The 18,354-nt window shown below is 35.1% G+C and overlaps 1 protein-coding gene across 6 annotated transcripts in view; it reads right to left on the bottom strand.

The window, feature by feature from the left end:
* The window catches only part of LOC140153397 (hyalin-like), a 43,147-nt gene that overhangs the window by 13,480 nt on the left and 11,313 nt on the right, over nt 1-18,354 (bottom strand). The window contains exons 2-10 of one of the 6 annotated variants that reach the window (XM_072176141.1): nt 11,547-11,777; nt 8,386-8,628; nt 7,223-7,480; nt 6,311-6,571; nt 5,376-5,636; nt 4,317-4,574; nt 2,530-2,790; nt 1,822-2,064; nt 533-775 (exon numbers count right to left, since the gene is read on the bottom strand). In XM_072176141.1, the coding sequence (XP_072032242.1) occupies nt 533-775; nt 1,822-2,064; nt 2,530-2,790; nt 4,317-4,574; nt 5,376-5,636; nt 6,311-6,571; nt 7,223-7,480; nt 8,386-8,628; nt 11,547-11,777 (2,259 nt within the window). Of the gene's footprint in view, nt 1-532; nt 776-1,821; nt 2,065-2,529; nt 2,791-4,316; nt 4,578-5,375; nt 5,637-6,310; nt 6,572-7,222; nt 7,481-8,385; nt 8,629-11,546; nt 11,778-18,354 lie in introns of all 6 variants that reach the window. The other 5 variants (XM_072176140.1, XM_072176144.1, XM_072176142.1 and 2 more) reach the window with 5 other exon arrangements.

The following is an 18,354-nucleotide window of genomic DNA, read 5'->3' as shown; positions in this document are numbered from 1 at the left end:
TTATTTTTTATTATCTTCATACTTTGAAATAGAACCTTCCCTTTGATTGTAAGATTCAGGCAACATTGATGAGAGCATGTTAACTTTACTGCCCTACCACGACAAAAGGAAGGAAGTAATGGACAATTTTCTGTTTTTGAGATATGGGACAAAAACCTAATTTGGAGCAATTTATTCATATTTAAATGAATACCCAGATAATTTGATGTTAAGGTAATTGTATTAGTTGTAATATAAGTAAAATAGTAACATATTTGCATAAAATCATTGAAATTGGGAAAATTGTATGTCCAGTACTTCCCTTTGTGGTGGTTTTTTTGTGGAGTGGCCTATACTTTTTGTGTACATAGCTCAGCCATATATTTATTTAGCAGGAAGATACTTGTATTTAGACCCAATCTAACTCATAAAAAGTCCATTAATTCCTTTTGTCATAGAATATGAAAACATGAAAAGTTCCAAAAAAAAAGAAAAAGGAATGAATAATAACATTAAAAGAGAATCAAGCAAGCAAACAACATTATTAATATACCTGTTACAGTGGCCTTGAATATGCACTGTCTAAAATTCCCACTTGGGTCAGAAGCCACATACACAATATTACGAACTCCAATCGGAAAGGTAGATGGGCTATTATAATTGGACACCAGTGATGCAACAGCATCATTGTCTGTTGCTGTTGGAGCTGTCCAGGTTACGGTAGCAGATGTTGTCCCAGATGCAGCCATGGATGTGACGTCTGAAGGACAGTTAGATATCTGTGGTTTCTCGGTGTCTGTAAAGAACAAGTCAAATACATAGAATGAAATAACACAGTGGCTCTTCATTCTGATGAATGCAAATTGCTGGGCAAATACTGTTTAGATTGTTTACTTTTGGTAATATCCATGAAACAATGTCCCCATTCAGAGGGAGTTCACTCTGTGCTAGTAAATTTGGTTGATTTACAGTATGTGCTTATCTGGAGATGTGTAAAAGTACAGTGTTTTCTGTGTGTAATGCAGTGTTTTCTGTGTGTAATGCATGTTTTCTTCATTCATTGGTTACTACTTGTGAAATATCGTACATCACATAAGTACACAGTAAACAACAGAAAACTACAAATTAGAACTAATATGTGTATCATATGTTTGTTTATTTTGATGTAGGTACATCCTACTTGTAGTTGCAACTGTGTGCAGCAAAGTGTAAGCTTTCAGATAAGAATTAAAATTGTTGCAAATTAAAGAACATAGTTTATGTAAATTTCCTTTTCCCCAAGATAAATTATGTCAGAATTGTAATAACCTTCCTGTATAACACCATACATGGGTGCCAATCAAATTGAGGAGGTTATTGATATCCACCAATGACTTCTGCATGCAATGCATCGAGGGAATGAGTAGTACAATGTCTTCCACGTGTGCACATCCTTTGTACCGGAACATTTCACACACGCACAGCTTGGCATGATTTTCCACCGCTGTAATTGGTAAGTCCGTTTTAGACCATACAAAAGGGCAAAATTCAAGTGATTAAAATTGTTTATTTCACCAAATTTCAGAGAATAAAATCTTGAGATTTGGTTAAGTGAAAAGTTAAAAAGTGACGGTTATGAATTCTAGTAATAACTTTTAATCAGTTATATGCCGGGCATTGTGAAAAATCTAAACATTTGGCTTTCCACCTCAGAATATCCCTATAGCCCCTTGATATATTCCTCAACTTCCAAAGGCAAAATGTTTAGATTTTTCACAATGCCCTCCAAATAACTGATGCACAGTTATTAACCTATAATTAACATATTCAACATCTTACACTTCATGCCACCTAGTTACTTACCCTGGACTATGATTTCAAATGTACAAAGTCCTTCTAGACCAGTCAAGTCTGTAGCTGTGTAAGAGATAACTGTTGTACCTAGCGGAAAAGTTGCTCCTGGTTGAATGTTAGTTGTTGGTACAATGTTACCGAGCTCATCTGAAAATGTTGGCTCAGTCCATGTTGCTGTTGTTGTGGTCAGACCAGTGTCAGCAGATAAGGTCTGACTTGATGGGCAGTTGCTTGTCACTGGACGCTGGTTCACTGATGATAAATAAGACATATGTTGTGATGACTGTTTATGCACATTGCTAATTGTTGCTTTGACATAAACCTGCTGTAATTGAACACATTAATGTTTAAATCCATACCAGAAAAAGGCTACAATGAAAACTAATATAGAATCTATTAAAATAAATGCCCCTTTCAAAAAATTGCACCCCAATGGCCCATGGCATTTATTACAGACAATAAGATATGTAAGATGTATTCAGATAATTGCCCCTTCAGTCAGAAATTAAATGAACACAATGTGCCAGTTTAGATGTGTGTAATTGTGGAATTTCATCACACTGTATTTCATTACAAAACAGGTGCTACACGCATGATAAAGAGGTGCTGCTACACACATGATGGCATCACATGGGTTTAAACCCACAACTTTGAGATCCTGAGTCAATCTCCATCCTATGTCCTGTGTCATCATACATATAAAAACCGTTCCCTTACCTATAACAGTCACAGTAAACAAACATGATGCTGAATTCCCTGTTGGATCATATGCTGTATACAACACAGGAGTTGCCCCTACTGTAAATATCGCCCCTGACTCATGTGTCCTGGTATATGATATAGTACCAGAGTCATCTGTTGCTTCTGGTGTCGTCCAGGATACACTAGTACTGGTGGTTCCTTCTGGTGCATAGGCTGTTATATCATTTGGGCAGTAGGTGAACGTGGGAGAAGTTGAATCTACAATTGGTATAGTTTCTGAAAAAAAATGGAAAATTGATTATCAAACTGGAGTTGTTTCACCAATTTAGGTATAGTAGCTTTCTTTAGCAAGCAGAGTTCTGATTTAGGGATTCAATCATGTTTCACGGCAAAAACGGCAAACTTTATCCGATACTTCCAAAATACTGAATTCAACTTGTAAGACATGACGAATTTTACGCGATCACACGTAACGCGGATGTGCGCTGGCGTTCGCGTATACGCTTACTGCAAAAGTGTGGATTCATCACGGATTAACAACGGTTGGCTCCTGTACAAAAGTATGGGAAGAGTTGTTGAAATTGCCTTTAATGATATGCATGCATTTGACCTAATTACATGTGTTGCACCTCCCCTAACTAGCACCTATGTGCACCAGTTTAACATGTTTAAGAGCACTTCTATATATAACATGTTTAAGAGCACTTCTATATACAGGGGTGTGAGTGGGGCTGCCAAAAAACACAGACAAAACAGGTGGGGTCCAGGGGCCCGTCATAGGGCTCCTTTTGGAGTCCAGTGGCAAAATGTCGCTCTACAAAATTATGATCCTAGTAACCAAGCCATGATATATCCTCTCTTAAATTCCCTTTTGGTATACATATCATGTTACACTTTCGATGGATTTGAAAATATCTTTCGGACCAGTGTCACACTGTTCATACAGCAAAACATCAGGTCACCATTTTAACATAATTCCAATGGGTGCAGTTCCAAGCACACAGATTACACAATGAGTACGGACAAGGAATCGCAACAATACCAGGATATGTACCACATGCTTCATACTCTCATCTCCAGCATCATAATACTTGTTTGTATAATATTTTCTACTTAGCGCAGTGGGTTTCTATATTATACTGCAGTCAAGGATAAAACAATAACAAAAAATCCTTTAAAAAGGAATCTGGCAAGTAATTGCCAAAAATGTGGATTGACAAATTGAAAAAACACAGAAATGCATGGATTTATGCATATTTGGGATATTAAATGCATATTTCCACGTTAACATGGAGATTTCACACCCCTGAATAGAGCATGGGTTATTATCGTATTATCATGTGATTCTGAAAAAGCGCTTGCATTTCATGGCTATGCGATTGAAAACATGCAGTGATGTCACTACAAATCTCAAGGTGATAAGAACTGTTAGGGATCAAATCATTGTTTAGACCAATAGAAACCGGACCGAACCGACGGCCAACCACGGGTCCAGTTTTGATTTCATCCCTTATAGTGTGTGAAGCAAAATACACAAGGACAAGGCTTAGTACACTTAACAGAAAATGCTGAAGACAGTTTGCAAGAGGCTTCATAAACCACCTAGGACACAATGATTAGTTGCTCCTTCAGTCAGATATTTAATGACCACATTCTATTTCAGACCCACATGTAATTACAGGCAGTTATCACACTATGTTCAAAATGAAGTGCTACACACATGATGGCATCAATATCTCAACTTTGAGATCCTGAGTCAATCTCCATCCTATTTTCTATACATATGAGTACTATTCCCTTACCTAAAACAGTCACAGTAAACAAACATGATGCTGAATTCCCTGTTGGATCATATGCTGTATACAACACAGGAGTTGCCCCTACTGAAAATATTGCCCCTGACTCATGTGTCCTGGTATATGATACACTATTTGAGTCATCTATTGCTTCTGGTGTCGTCCAAAATACACTAGTACTGGTGGTTCCTTCTGGTGCATAGGCAGTTATATCAGTTGGGCAGTATGTAAAGCTGGGAGCAGTTGAATCTACAATTGGTGTAACTTCTGGAAAAAAAAATGGAAAACTGATATTAAGCTGGAGTTGTTTCACAAAATATTACATTTGTTTAAGAACACTTGTATACACAGGGGTGTGAGTGGGGCTTGCCAAAAAACACAGACAAAACAGGTGGGGTGACGGTCCAGGGGCCTATCACAGGGCCCCCTGTTTGTGTCCAAGGGCAAAGTGTCCTTCTACAAAATTATGATCCCTAGTAGCCATGCCATGATATATCCTCTCTTAATTCCCTATGATTTTAGTATATAATGTCACACTTTCGATAGATAGTTTGAATTGAAAAGACTAGTAGCACACTGGTCACACCATTTTAACATCATTCCGATGGGTGCAGTTCTAAGCACACAGATTACACAATGAGTACGGACAAGGAATCGCAACAATACCGGGATATGTACCGCATGCTTCATACTCTCATCTCCAGCATCATAATTATATTTTCTACATAGTGCAGTGGGTTTCTTTCTTTACTGCAGTCAAGGATGAAATAATACCAAAAAAACCTTTACAAATGAATCAGGCAAATAATTGCCAAAATGTGGATTCGACAAATTGAAAAAAAAACCACAGAAATGCATGGATTTACACAGATTTGGGATATTAAAATGTGTATTCTGGCTTTCACATGGAGATTTCGCACCCCTGTATACAGCATGGGATATAGAACAAAACTGTTTATTGAACCTAGAAAATCATCTAAAATTGATTTTCTGTGCCAGCGTATTATTCTGTGATCCTGAAACCACCTAGGACATATCTTCTTCAGTTAAATACCGTTCCCTTACCTATAACAGTCACAGTAAACAAACATGATGCTGAATTCCCTGCTGGGTCATATGCTGTATACAACACAGGAGTTGCCCCTACTGTAAATATCGCCCCTGACTCATGTGTCCTGGTATATGATATAGTACCAGAGTCATCTGTTGCTTCTGGTATTGTCCAGGATACGCTAGTACTGGTGGTTCCTTCTGGTGCATAGGCTGTTATATCATTTGGGCAGTAGGTAAAGGTGGGAGAAGTTGAATCTTCAATTGGTGTAATTTCTGAAAAGATGGAAAACTGATATTTAGCTGGAGTTGTTTCACAAAATATGTCACATAAAGTAGATTTCTTTAGCAAGCTGAAATGATATGCATGTACTATATTTTAACTAATTACATGTGTTGCACCCCTCCCCTTACTAGTACCCATGTAAACTTTTCTGACTTGCACATGTTTAACAACACTTGTAGCATGGGATATGGTACAAAATTGTTTTAATTAACACAGAAAAACCATCTGACAATTGACTTTCTGTGCTAGCATATTATTATGTGATTCTGAAAAAGCGTTTGCATTTCATGGCTATGCAACCTAAAACATGCAGTGACATTACTACAAATCTCAAGGTACCGGTAATAAGAACTATTAGGGATCAAATCAAAATTCGACCGGCAGTTGACCGCCGGTTCCGCCAGGTTCTGTCTGGTTTCCATTGTTTAGACCAAAAGAAACAGGACTGAACCGGTGGTGAACCGCCGGTCGAGTTTTGATATCATCCCTTATAGTGTGTGAAGCAAAATACACAATGACAAAGCTTAGTACACTTAACAGAAATTACTGAAGACAGTTATGCCAGAGGCTTCATAAACGACCTAGGACATAATGATTAGCTGGTCCTTCAGGCAGATATTAAATATCAAGGGGTGTAGTACCACCTTAAATACCGTTCCCTTACCTATAACTGTCACAGTAAACAAACACATAGCTGAATTCCCTGCTGGGTCATATGCTGTATACAATACAGGAGTTGCCCCTGCTGTAAATATCGCCCCTGACTCATGTGTCCTGGTATATGATATAGTACCCGAGTCATCTGTTGCTTCTGGTGTCGTCCAAAATACACTAGTACTGGTGGTTCCTTCTGGTGCATAGGCTGTTATATCAGTTGGGCAGTAGGTGAAGGTGGGAGAAGTTGAATCTTCAATTGGTATAATTTCTGGAAAAAAATGGAAAACTGATATTAAGCTGGAGTTATTTCATAAACTATTTTATATCAAGTAGATTTCTTTAGCAAGAGATTTTGCTGAAATGATATGCATGTACTGTATTTGACCTAATTACATGTGAAGCACCCCTCCTCGTACTAGCACTCACATGAATTTATCTGACTTGCACCTGTTTACCATTTTAAGGTCACTTGTAGCATGGGATATGGTACAAAATTGTTACTGAACATAGGAAAACATCTGGAAATTGACTTTCTGTGCTAGCATATTATTCTGTGATTCTGAAAAAGCGCTTGCATTTCATGACTATGCAACCTAAAACATGCAGTGATGTCACTACAAATCTTAAGGTGATAAGAGCTATCAATGCAAAATACACCAGGCTTAGCACACTTAACAGAAATAGCAGATGACAGTGATGTCAGGGGCTTCATTAACCACATAGGATATATGCAGATTTGTTGCTCCTTCAGTCAGAAATTCAATTGAATGAACACAATAAGCTATCTTAAACACATGTGTAATTACGGGCATTTGAAGTGCTACACACATGATGGCATCACATGGGCTAGCCTTAAACCCACAACTTTAAGATCCTGAGTCAATCTCCATCCTATTTCCTATACATATAATTCCCTTACCTAAAACAGTCACAGTAAACAAACACATAGCTGAATTCCCTGTTGGATCATATGCTGTATACAATACAGGAGTTGCCCCTACTGTAAATATCGCCCCTGGCTCATGTGTCCTGGTATATGATATAGTACCCGAGTCATCTGTTGCTTCTGGTGTCGTCCAGGATACACTAGTACTGGTGGTTCCTTCTGCTGCATAGGCTGTTATATCATTTGGGCAGTATGTGAAGCTGGGAGCAGTTGAATCTGAATCTACAGCATCTGGCAAAAATATAATGTAAACATATTCAAAATAGCTGATTTGAGCAAGAATTCAAATTCATGCATATCCCAAGATGCATATACTGTATATGACTGAATTAAGAGTATCATCCCTCTCCTATTACTAGTGGCATGTGAACTGTGAATTTCTACCTGTTCAACTTTCAATGACTATGCCACTTTTTTTACACTTCTTAGGGGTTGTGCAATAGTTATGAGCCCTGGGGGAGGGTAAATTTGAGGGAGGGGCAAGAATTTTGTGGCAAGCAAAAGGGGGAGAGCAATTTTTGTTAAACCAAAAGGGGAGGGAAGCGATTTTTGGCAAACCGTAAGGGGGAGGGAGGGAATTTTTGGCACATATATTAATCAGTACAATCCCAATCTTCAAATCTTTCACTTAAACTTTAAATTCACAGATTGCTCCTAACCCGGTATTGTCTACAAATTAAGCCAGGGATTTTCGGGTGGGCTTGCGGGTACCAGCCCGAGATTACATTACCCGGGCAGGAAATACCCTGCCCGGATGCCCGATATTCCAAAAATTTGCAGTGTTCCAGGACCTAAACCTAAATGCTAGGATCATTCATGGTTGACATAAAAATAAAAAAATTGCACGATTGTTTGTGTTTTTAATATGAAAATTGATAATTTGTATTCATGTCACACTCTATTAATGATATCAAAATGCATTCAAATTCAATGCATTTTGATATCATTAATAGAGTGTGACATGAATACAAATTATCAATTTTCATATTAAAAACACAAAACATCATGCAATTTTTTTAGGTCAACCATGAATGATCCTAGCATTTAGGTCTAGGTCCAGGGATACTACAAAACCGAAAGCATAAATAACTCACAAATGTACTACTACAAATGTATATTTCTTAAATGGAACTCACCTTGCACTGTAACTGTAAATTCACAAAATCCTCCTAGCCCAGTGCTGTCTACAAATGTATATGTAACTGTTGTGTCACCAACAGGGAACTCATCATTTGGTTCCTTATTACTACTTCTAACCACTGGTACATCAGGATCAGTAGCAAATGGAGGGAACCATGACACTGTTGCTGTTGTAGCTCCAGTTGCAAGATTGGCAGTGATGGATGATGGGCAATTACTCACAACTGGTATGCCAGTTACTGATGGTATAAATGAATGAAAAAGATTATTACACATTGACAATGTTCTATATAGTGCATTTATATATGGTCATTTTCACGGTAAAGGGTGTAACTTTTGATTTTTAGGGTCAAAATTTCAAACCACTTAAATATGTTTCTGTTTACTGAAATCATGCATAGAAGCAACTTAATTTCAAGTAAAATAATGTTTCATGGCTTTACCCTTTTAATTTGTAATAAACAATTTGACATTTGCATAACATTTTGGTTAAAATCTAAGAAAAAATGTATTTTACATAACCTCAGAAAATTTTGACATGAAAGCTGGAATACATGTGAAATTCCATTCCAAAGTAAGTCAACAGATATAAGTTAAATTTTATACCATGTTTTGCTATGTTTGTAATTGCAGTTTTGAAAATTTTTAACATCAAGTGTCATTTACAATGGAAATTTCCAAACCTTAAACATATTTTTTAAGTTTTAATTGGGTTCCTAAAATAATTTGAATGTCTAACTTCATGTACAAATACTACTTGATGAAAGGAACCTCCCAGCCAAGTTTCACAGAAATTGGAGTTATTTTTTAGAATTGGCAATTCAAGCGATTTGTGTTTCGGAGGCTTCAGTTAACAACACAGGTGATCATAAAAGTAAAATATTTAGCTAACTACTACAAGTTGACATAAAAAATAGGTAAAAATATCACAATTACCAATTTTCATGCTTTGCTTCTAAGTATTGAATTTCAGTTGTGACAAAAATTAAATTATCACAGCAAGTCATTTTTTTTTTTGTTTCGGAGGCTTCATGTTAACAATTGTTAAACATTGCAGAAGTAGTTTTTTGAAAACAACAGTGTTGGGATCATCTAAGCTGTTATTTTCTTGTGTGTATTGAATCAATGATTCTATGCGGCAGATATTGTAGATTTATCACACAATAATTTTTTCACCCATTTGTTAAGTATGGTGTTTTTTGCATGTGAAGCCTCCGAAACAGGCTTTTTAAGGTATCAGTATATTTTTCAAACATTAACCATAATGTCAATTTTTTTTTTTTTTTTATGACATTCTGCACATATCAAGTAATAATTACAATGCAGATATCAGTATGAAACACACCAATTTAGATATGCATAGATGATAATTAAGTTTACTGTTGTTTCGGAGGCTTCATTTGTTTCGGAGGCTTCAATTGTTAACGGAAAGTTTGTATTGGGTCCCATTTTCAAACGGTGATATATATCTCCACGATTTAAAAACATGTGACTTGAGGATCTAGTTTGCTACATTTTAATAAATAGATTGGATGAGCTCTTTTATTTATATTTGCACAAGCTTGCTGAACAGTTTGTTTCGAGGCTTCAAAAAGTTAACGGAAAAACGGCTATTTGAAGTCAAGATTTTATAAAAATTTTAAAAGCTTGCAAATCGGCTAATTTTTGTTACCCATTTCAAGTTAAGATAACAACTGTTATGAATCAAGAAGAAGTGAAGAAATAACCAAGAATTATGAACCAAAGCTACACCCACAAAGTTTGTTAACAATTGTTAACGGAAAATGAAGCCTCGAAACGATAAATATCGAAGTCCGGTTCTCAAAAATACAGGGCCGTTCACAATTAAATCTAATGTGGCAGTGTTTACTGAACATATGACTGTACATTCAGGATAAGAAAAATTATCCATGAACTAACTGAAGAAAACACAGGGTTTTACAAAAATGTTACTGTTTTTATAGTTTTTCAAAATGGCAATATTAAGTACATTTAAGCCTGCTAAAACTGAACGCAGTAACTCCCAAAGCTGATTATGCTACCCAAGGTAGCTGCTAACTAGATGACTTATGTGGCCAAAAATTATGGAATTCTGTGGCTTTATTAGAACACTACGGATTAAAATGTTAAAAATCCAAAGTTACACCCTTTACCGTGAAAATGACCATATACAAACAAGTATATAGTATTTAGCAAGATCCTCAAAGTTCAGTAACTATTTGCCCACAACCCTTTTTCATATTATCACATAAAAAGAACTAGGTCATGCCATGCTACACACCTTATTTGCTGAATGAGTTGCCCAAATACCGTTGAAGAACCTTACTGAATACTACATAATAGGGGAGTGATTACATGTACCTTCTAAAATAGACCACCAAAATCAAAATGAGCTAAAATTAAGATTTTGAAATATGGCCCAAAGGTTTATTATCTACACATCAAAACATCTCAGGACTGTATCAGCTGGTTATTTTGCCAAGAATATAAAAATAAACTTCACTGAGCTGGATTGACAAATGACTCCGCAGCTTGATTTGACTTGTCATTGTTTGATTGGGCTTTGTTACAGTGCAAATTGATCCTCACATGTAAAAGACATAGTGCGTATAATATGCATGATGCCAATTACAGGTTGCACATAAGTGGCTTTACATTCCTGCAGACAAAGAGCGTATAATGAGACATGCCAAATGTTGCATATAAGCCTGTTTTACATACCTGCCCATTTGTGAAGCAATCAAAATGAGTCTATCTGATGTCCATCAAAACCAAAATTCAGTTTTCAATTTCATTACATGAGCTGTTGTTAGTTTGCTGAAGACCCATCATAATTAAACTTACGGTTCCAGAGACATGGTCATTTTATTGATTTTGAGATATAGGCAATAATAGTATTCAGCTTCCTTTTTATTTTGTTTTTCTGAGTACTCAGAAAAACAAAATAAAAAGGAAGCTGAATACTATTATTGCCTATCTCAAAATCAATTTTCCCAACATTCAACTCATTTTGATTGATCACATCACATTTGGTGCTGTTAAAGTATTAAAAAATGCTTTTTTTCACACAAGATGTTAGTTTTCACTCTCAGATGTCCTCTTAATTTTGACACACACAAAATGTATTATATATTCAATGTCTTCTTTGTATTCTTACCTGACACAGAGACTGTAAAACTACAATCAGTTTGTAGACCCTGCTCATCAGTAGCAATATATATCACCTGTGTCTGCCCTTCATTAAAATATGACCCACTAATTCTATTGGAGGTGAGAGTAACTGAGCCTCCATTATCAAAAGCTGTAGGCTCCGCCCAAAAAGCCTTATTAGGAGAGCTGGATACAAAGTTGTTTAATGGACAGTTGAAGATAACAGGTGGTGTAGTATCTGCATGCAAAGAAAGAAAGAAAATTGCACAAGATTATCCAAGTGTACAATGTACATTGTATTAAAAAGATATTAAAATAAGCAACATTTCAATTTGCGGTTGTTTGATCTGAGATGGCATGTAAAACTGTATTCATTTTTAAGCAAAGTTGAACATGATGGCGCTATTGTTGTTTGCATCATTACAAGGGTAGACACTTGTATGACATTAAAACATCATAAAATGAGTAACATATAGCAAGGAAATTGTCAAGCTACCTTTTATCATGAAATGAAAGGAATAAATCATATTGGGCTAAAAATTTAATTTTTAATATTATATGTAAATTATATCTCCCTCAATTTGCACACAAATATATAGTTTTAGAATAAAACTTTCCACAAAAGGCAGAAAAAGTTAACAATAGCTAAAACAATATATGTGTGTATATATAGCTGCTGGTATTGTAAATGTCTAGAATTGTAATTATGCAATGTTTTGTTAAAAACATTAATAAATGATTACAAACAACCAGTGAATCCAATTTATCAATATAATTATGTAAATCCATAATTATAACTGAAAACAAAATAAACAAAAAATAAATGAGAGAATTCAACCTTTTCTCCTCCTTGATACTGACTAGTACAGTACATAAGTACACTGACCCTGAAGACAAAAATAAATTTGTTTAAAGTCATCTAGTTTACCTACCATGTCTAATTTTTTGTTTGAATTAGTACACATGTACAAAAAGGTCTGATACATTCTGACTATTAAGTGTATGGAAGGCCAAAGAAGTGATGGTAATATATAAATGCCTTTGAAATCAAGGCCACACCCTGGGCCACACCAAATCTGTTATAATGATCAACATTCATTCTTTTAAAATAATTCTATAATAGATAATAGAACATTGCAATTACATAGCATTGAACTCTTATAATATACTGACCAAAATATTGACCAAGGTAATTATATTGTAAAGATGTATAACAGTACCTGAGAAAAGCATTTGATACCACATAAATCACAATATCCTATATGCCAAGATAATTTTCTCAAATTGAAATGGTTTAAATCTAATTGATAATGTTCTTTTAAATCAGTGGATTGTAACATAAATGCAGATGTACCAATCCCAGGGTGCCATGTGTATTTCAAGTTGTATATCACCCGCATAAAAAAAAACAAGTAAAAAGGGTCTTTTTCACAGCCGGTTGCAATATTCAAGTATCTCGTTCAGGGTATCAAAAAATGGGGAAAAAAGGGTATCTCAATCGCAAAGATGTTATTCAAAAAGGGTACCTAAATTTAGCACCAAGATGCTGACAAAAATCCTGGTAAAATTCTGGGTGAAATTGTACTCAAAAACTCCTCAAAACATGTGGTTTTTCATTGTTTTTTCTTCAGGCCTCCTGGCTGATTTTAGGCATGTTCATCGCGACTCTAATTAGAGTAAAATGCTTGCTTAGGGCAGGAAAACAATTTCATTGTTTTCTTGTTTGGACCTCATAGTACTTGTTTTGGGTCCATTTTACACTTAATATGAAAAATACTTGCTTTGGGTACTTTTTGAAAGTCCTTGTATGCAGGTGATATACAACTTAAAATACAAGTGGCCTTCTCCAAAGGGAAAACATCTGATACGACACCATTTTGAACAATCCAACTGTTATATGCTATTATGAATTACATTTAATAAAATCTGAAGTTGAAATCAAAAATCAAAGTTAAGTTCTTCTAAGGCCCTTGCCCCTATAATATACCTTATTTGTCAACAATGCACTATAGTTTTTGAGAAAAATGTAAAAATAGGCTCAAAATTGGCCAGGGGTATAGTACCCCCTTAGGCACCTTGGGCAATTAACTGAATGGAACAAATATGGTATGGTACCGGTACCTTGAATCCTCAATCACCAAAACAAATCATTAAGGCGATATAATACCCCGATTTTCATCAGTACCCCTCTTCTTTTTTTTCTTGCAAATTTATTAAGTACATATATATGTTTATCACCTCATGTCCTGAACTTATAAAATATATCTACATATAAAGTGACCTTCAACCATTTTAGTAAGTCATTTTAACCCTATATATTTTTTGTTTACTGTAACCTAGTAACTCAGATCTGTGTTTCATAACAAACCATAATTTATTCTTTTCAAAATGTTCAATTAGGGTACATGAATAGAATACATTAAATCCTTTGTTATACTCTCTATAGAAAATCTATAGTGGTGCATGCAAAATACCTACCATGATATAACACTGAATAAATTAAATACACACTTATACAATAGATGCATAGTCATTAGTTGTTAGGAGAAGAAAAGGCTATTAGGTCACCGTATGTCAGGTTATAGGTCAATTGGTTCAGGTCAAATTTAAGCATCAATTTTGAATACACATGTGAGAGTCTGTGATATCATATGAGGCATAATTTTGATATTCTGTCTTTAACTGGATATATATCGAGAAGTGCATGGTGGATATACTAATATACCTTGGGATGTAAATGGTGAGTACAATTTAGAATGCCTAGTTGAGACGGATTTCACAAATAAATATAAAATAGTTACCAAAATCACAAAAGGTAAGCTTACGGAAAACTACCCAATATGGTTGTATAGGTGACAAGAAATACAATTTTTTTCATCATTGCTGTAGTATGGTTGTGGTAACCTGTTACCTGTGACTTAATTAAGTTTCAGTGCAATAATGTCGCAAGTTAAAAATACAAAATATAGCTCAACATTGAAAATAGAAGCATTTTAACCAGTTCCTTTTTTGATAGTTGTGGAGCACCAAGTTCATGAAGTCATAAAAGAAATCAGGAACCACTTATTCCCATTTTACATATCAACTTTATTTCCCTAATGTGTTAGCAACACATATCCAAAATTTTAACGAAATCCGTTGATAGTAAGCTTTCCAAAATGAAGTGAATTTAAATCATCAGTGATGTACCTCCTTTTGGCTTCTATCTGTAAAAGCATGTAAGCTACATTGATGATACCGATACCACCAATAAAACGAGAAGATTTGCCCTTCATTTTGCATACCACTTTGTCCAATTTTTTTTGTAATTTCTTCACAAAATGCAAAAAATGCAAAAAAAAATCAATGGGTGTAGTACCCCTTAAGGTGCTGCTAAAGAGAAGGAAGAAAGGCCCATCACGTATGGAACTGGTGGACCTGATTGCATCAACAAGCTAAATCCTCTCAATGATGCATTTTACCAGCATCTAAAGAAGAAGAGATGAAAACCAGAAGATATGGTACGGTATACAAAGTCACCATACACACCGACATCGCCTGGCTAATAATTATTTGGTGCAGCAGAGACATTAAAATGAATACACGGGATCCATACACGTGAATTGCTATGCACGATTTTGATATCAGACGAAAATCTTCGGATACTGGGTTACAAAATGATGAATATCTCCCGTAAATGAATTTTTCTCAAGAAACCAGATGTGGTCTCATACACTTGAAAATACGTGTTGAACAGATATTATAGTCGTTAGTGTGCGTTTTGACAATTGGCCGTGCGCTTTGAAGTCAAAATTTGACCAAAACTCTCAATTTAATATTGCGTTGGTCCTATATGGACTACAGCGCGCAGCAGGCTATAGCGGCACTCACTCAAGTGGAGAGAGTATAACCATTGACCGCAATGTCGTATACAAGCTTGCTCACAGAGCGAGAAATCAATTACCCCGTCTATACAGTAGCCTTAGTCAAGTCACTTCGCTAATAATATGCATCTCATAAGGTCCGAATAAAATGGTCATAGGTGGCTGTGGATTCAACCTACCATGGCGATTTCTACTATGAAGATATCGGGGCGATGTCACTGTGCCATATCGATTAAAAATACTTTCTAGATAGCAAGAACCTGCAACGTCAAATGAAACTAACTGATGATTTTTATTGAAATTTTTGGTCGATTTTCAATTTTAGGCATCATTTTTTGCAGATTGATGTGTGTGAATTTTAAAAAGTTCATTTTGTTGCCTCATAAATCCAATATCTCAAAAAAATAAGGCCAATATCAAAAAACAAGAAAAAGTATTTCAGTATTTGTAGGTAAGAATTAGACTTTTGGTGGATATCGCAATCAAATCTTAATTTTATAAAGCACTTAGAATGTATTATTTTCTTTATGTGCATTTATTGATACTAGAGACCCTATCATGTATGTTGGTTCACAGCGGTTGAATGAGGATTGAAGTAAGAAACAAAGGCACTAAAGTGACTTTAATTTGCTTAAGGGAAGGGGTATGAACGTTTAGACAGTATTTATTGTGGGACATCAGAGCACATCAGACATATCGAATTGCATTCTAAATACGAAGAATGTCCTTCTGATATCAAATAATTTTGATTTTTTGAAATTCGCAATGTAATACACATTTTATGGCAAATCATTAAAAATTGATATTTTTGATATTTAACAGTACTCAAAGTAAACTTGATAAATCTGATGATTTATACTTAAAGTTCCTATGTAGGTGGGATGGAAAACCAACGATCAATTGAAAATTTTGACCTTTCGTATTGAAGATATGGATTTTTTTTCCCAAAACAGCAAAAAAAAATTAGGTCTTTTGATCAATTGATCGTCGGCTTTTCCTCCCAGCTACATACACTTTGAGAATATATCATTAGATTTATAAAATGTACTTCGAGGACTGATATATCACAAATGTGAAAAAAACTTTAATAATTTGTCATAAAATTTGTATTATATTGTGAATTTCAAAAAATTCAAATTATTTGATATCAGAAAGACATGCTTTGTATTCAGAATGCAATTCGATACATCTGAGGTGCTCTCATGTCCCACAAAAAATACTGTCGAAACGCTCGAAACGCTCATTCCAGATCCCTTAATTGCACACAAATCGCTTAAAACCGTTATTACAGACTCGTGAAGTCCATCTTGGAGTCAGTTACGTCTTGTGGCCTTTCGTGTGACTACAATTAGCTTTATACCAGGGTCCATCACTGTGTTGTCTAGATCATGAGACAATGAGAACAGTCGTTTTGTCCATGGTATTTGTAGGTAACCTTAGCGAAAACGTCAAAAGTTAACTTGGAATAAATCAATTTGGACACAAATTACTCAGAAACCAGAAGGTCGGTAAACATTTAAAATGAAGCACACATGACAGCTGACAAATCCAAGTATTTATCCCCTTCTAATCTTCCTCGAATCTGATTTTTCTTTCAAATGAGCAGACCGTCGTCTATTTCAGTACATATTTTTCAACAATTAAGCCATATTCAGTTTTGCATGGCAGGCATGTATGTGAATTTGCAACTTTCATTGACATATGATTTGATAGCGAACGTACAGGCCTTCTTTATGTACCGACATGGGCATTGGCATGAATGGCGGTGTTTCACAATAGGATCATGATGTCAAATTGTATTTGTACTTGTAGGCAACATACGGCTACCGAAAGCTACCTACGAATACTTACTTATTTTGTTAATATCTCAGAAATTGTTAAATGCAGGCTATTGAAAAGAGTGTATTATCCTGCACCTATTGCTTAAATATAATTTACTATTCTCTCAGTTTGTGGAAATGACAGAGCTTTTAACATGTATTCGGAGGTATTATGCATATTTTTTACCAAACCTACCTTTGTGCCATTTAGAATTTCTGGCAGTTAAACACAATAATAAAGATGTCTGAATGCAATGCATTTCAGTATTGGACATATCAAAGCTTATATCAATCGTGCATTTATTAGTGATTTCCATTTTTTAAAGATATATATAGTGCTATGAAAAATTGTATTCGTAGGTAATGTAAAAAAATACCACTCAAAAAATTATCACAAAAAATTCATAATTACAAATATGTGAAAAACTGTACAGGCAATCTTTGAATACACATAGAAGTTCGGAAGTCACGTAAAGCCGTTGCTCCCGTGTTCAGGATTCATCCCTGTGCATGTTACGTTAAAAGTGTCAGAGCTATTAGAAAAGAGAAGGGGGACCATCCCCGGTTCAGATATCTGCACCCAATCCTAGGTTCCAGGATAAGTTGGTGAAGTACAGTATATCTGGCAATGCCAACTCAACCCTAACCAGAACCAGAATGATACTAGTACTACTTAGTCTTAGTTTTAGTATTTATTATTACCATTAACTTTAAGGTAGGATCATCGGATAATAGGCCCATGCAGGAAAATAGCCACTATTTCAAATCAGAACCATGTATCCATTTCAAATATATAACCAATTGAAGATAAGTCTTTACTCCACTGATTTTTAATGTTTCATGAAAATTTAAACAATTCTTATGTTTTTCTTTATTTTTTGAAAATTCCCTAATTTTTTCTACAAATAATTATTGCTAGCCAAGAGGGAATGTGATATGGTTTCCATAGTTTGTGGGGTGGTTAATAAGCCTAATATCTAAATTCTCTCGCCAGATTTTTTTGATAAAGTGTTTATTTTTTGAGAAAAATCATTTTTTCCATTTTTAAATTAGGGAAATCTAGAAACACCCATAACTTAAAATAGAAACACTTTATTAAAAAAAGCTGGCGAGAAAAGTTTCTAAATTTAAT

Source organism: Amphiura filiformis, chromosome 5 (assembly GCF_039555335.1).
Source record: "Amphiura filiformis chromosome 5, Afil_fr2py, whole genome shotgun sequence".
Lineage (NCBI taxonomy): Eukaryota > Metazoa > Echinodermata > Ophiuroidea > Amphilepidida > Amphiuridae > Amphiura > Amphiura filiformis.
Note: the sequence above shows the minus strand (reverse complement) of the source record. Positions and strands in the feature narration are given on the sequence as shown.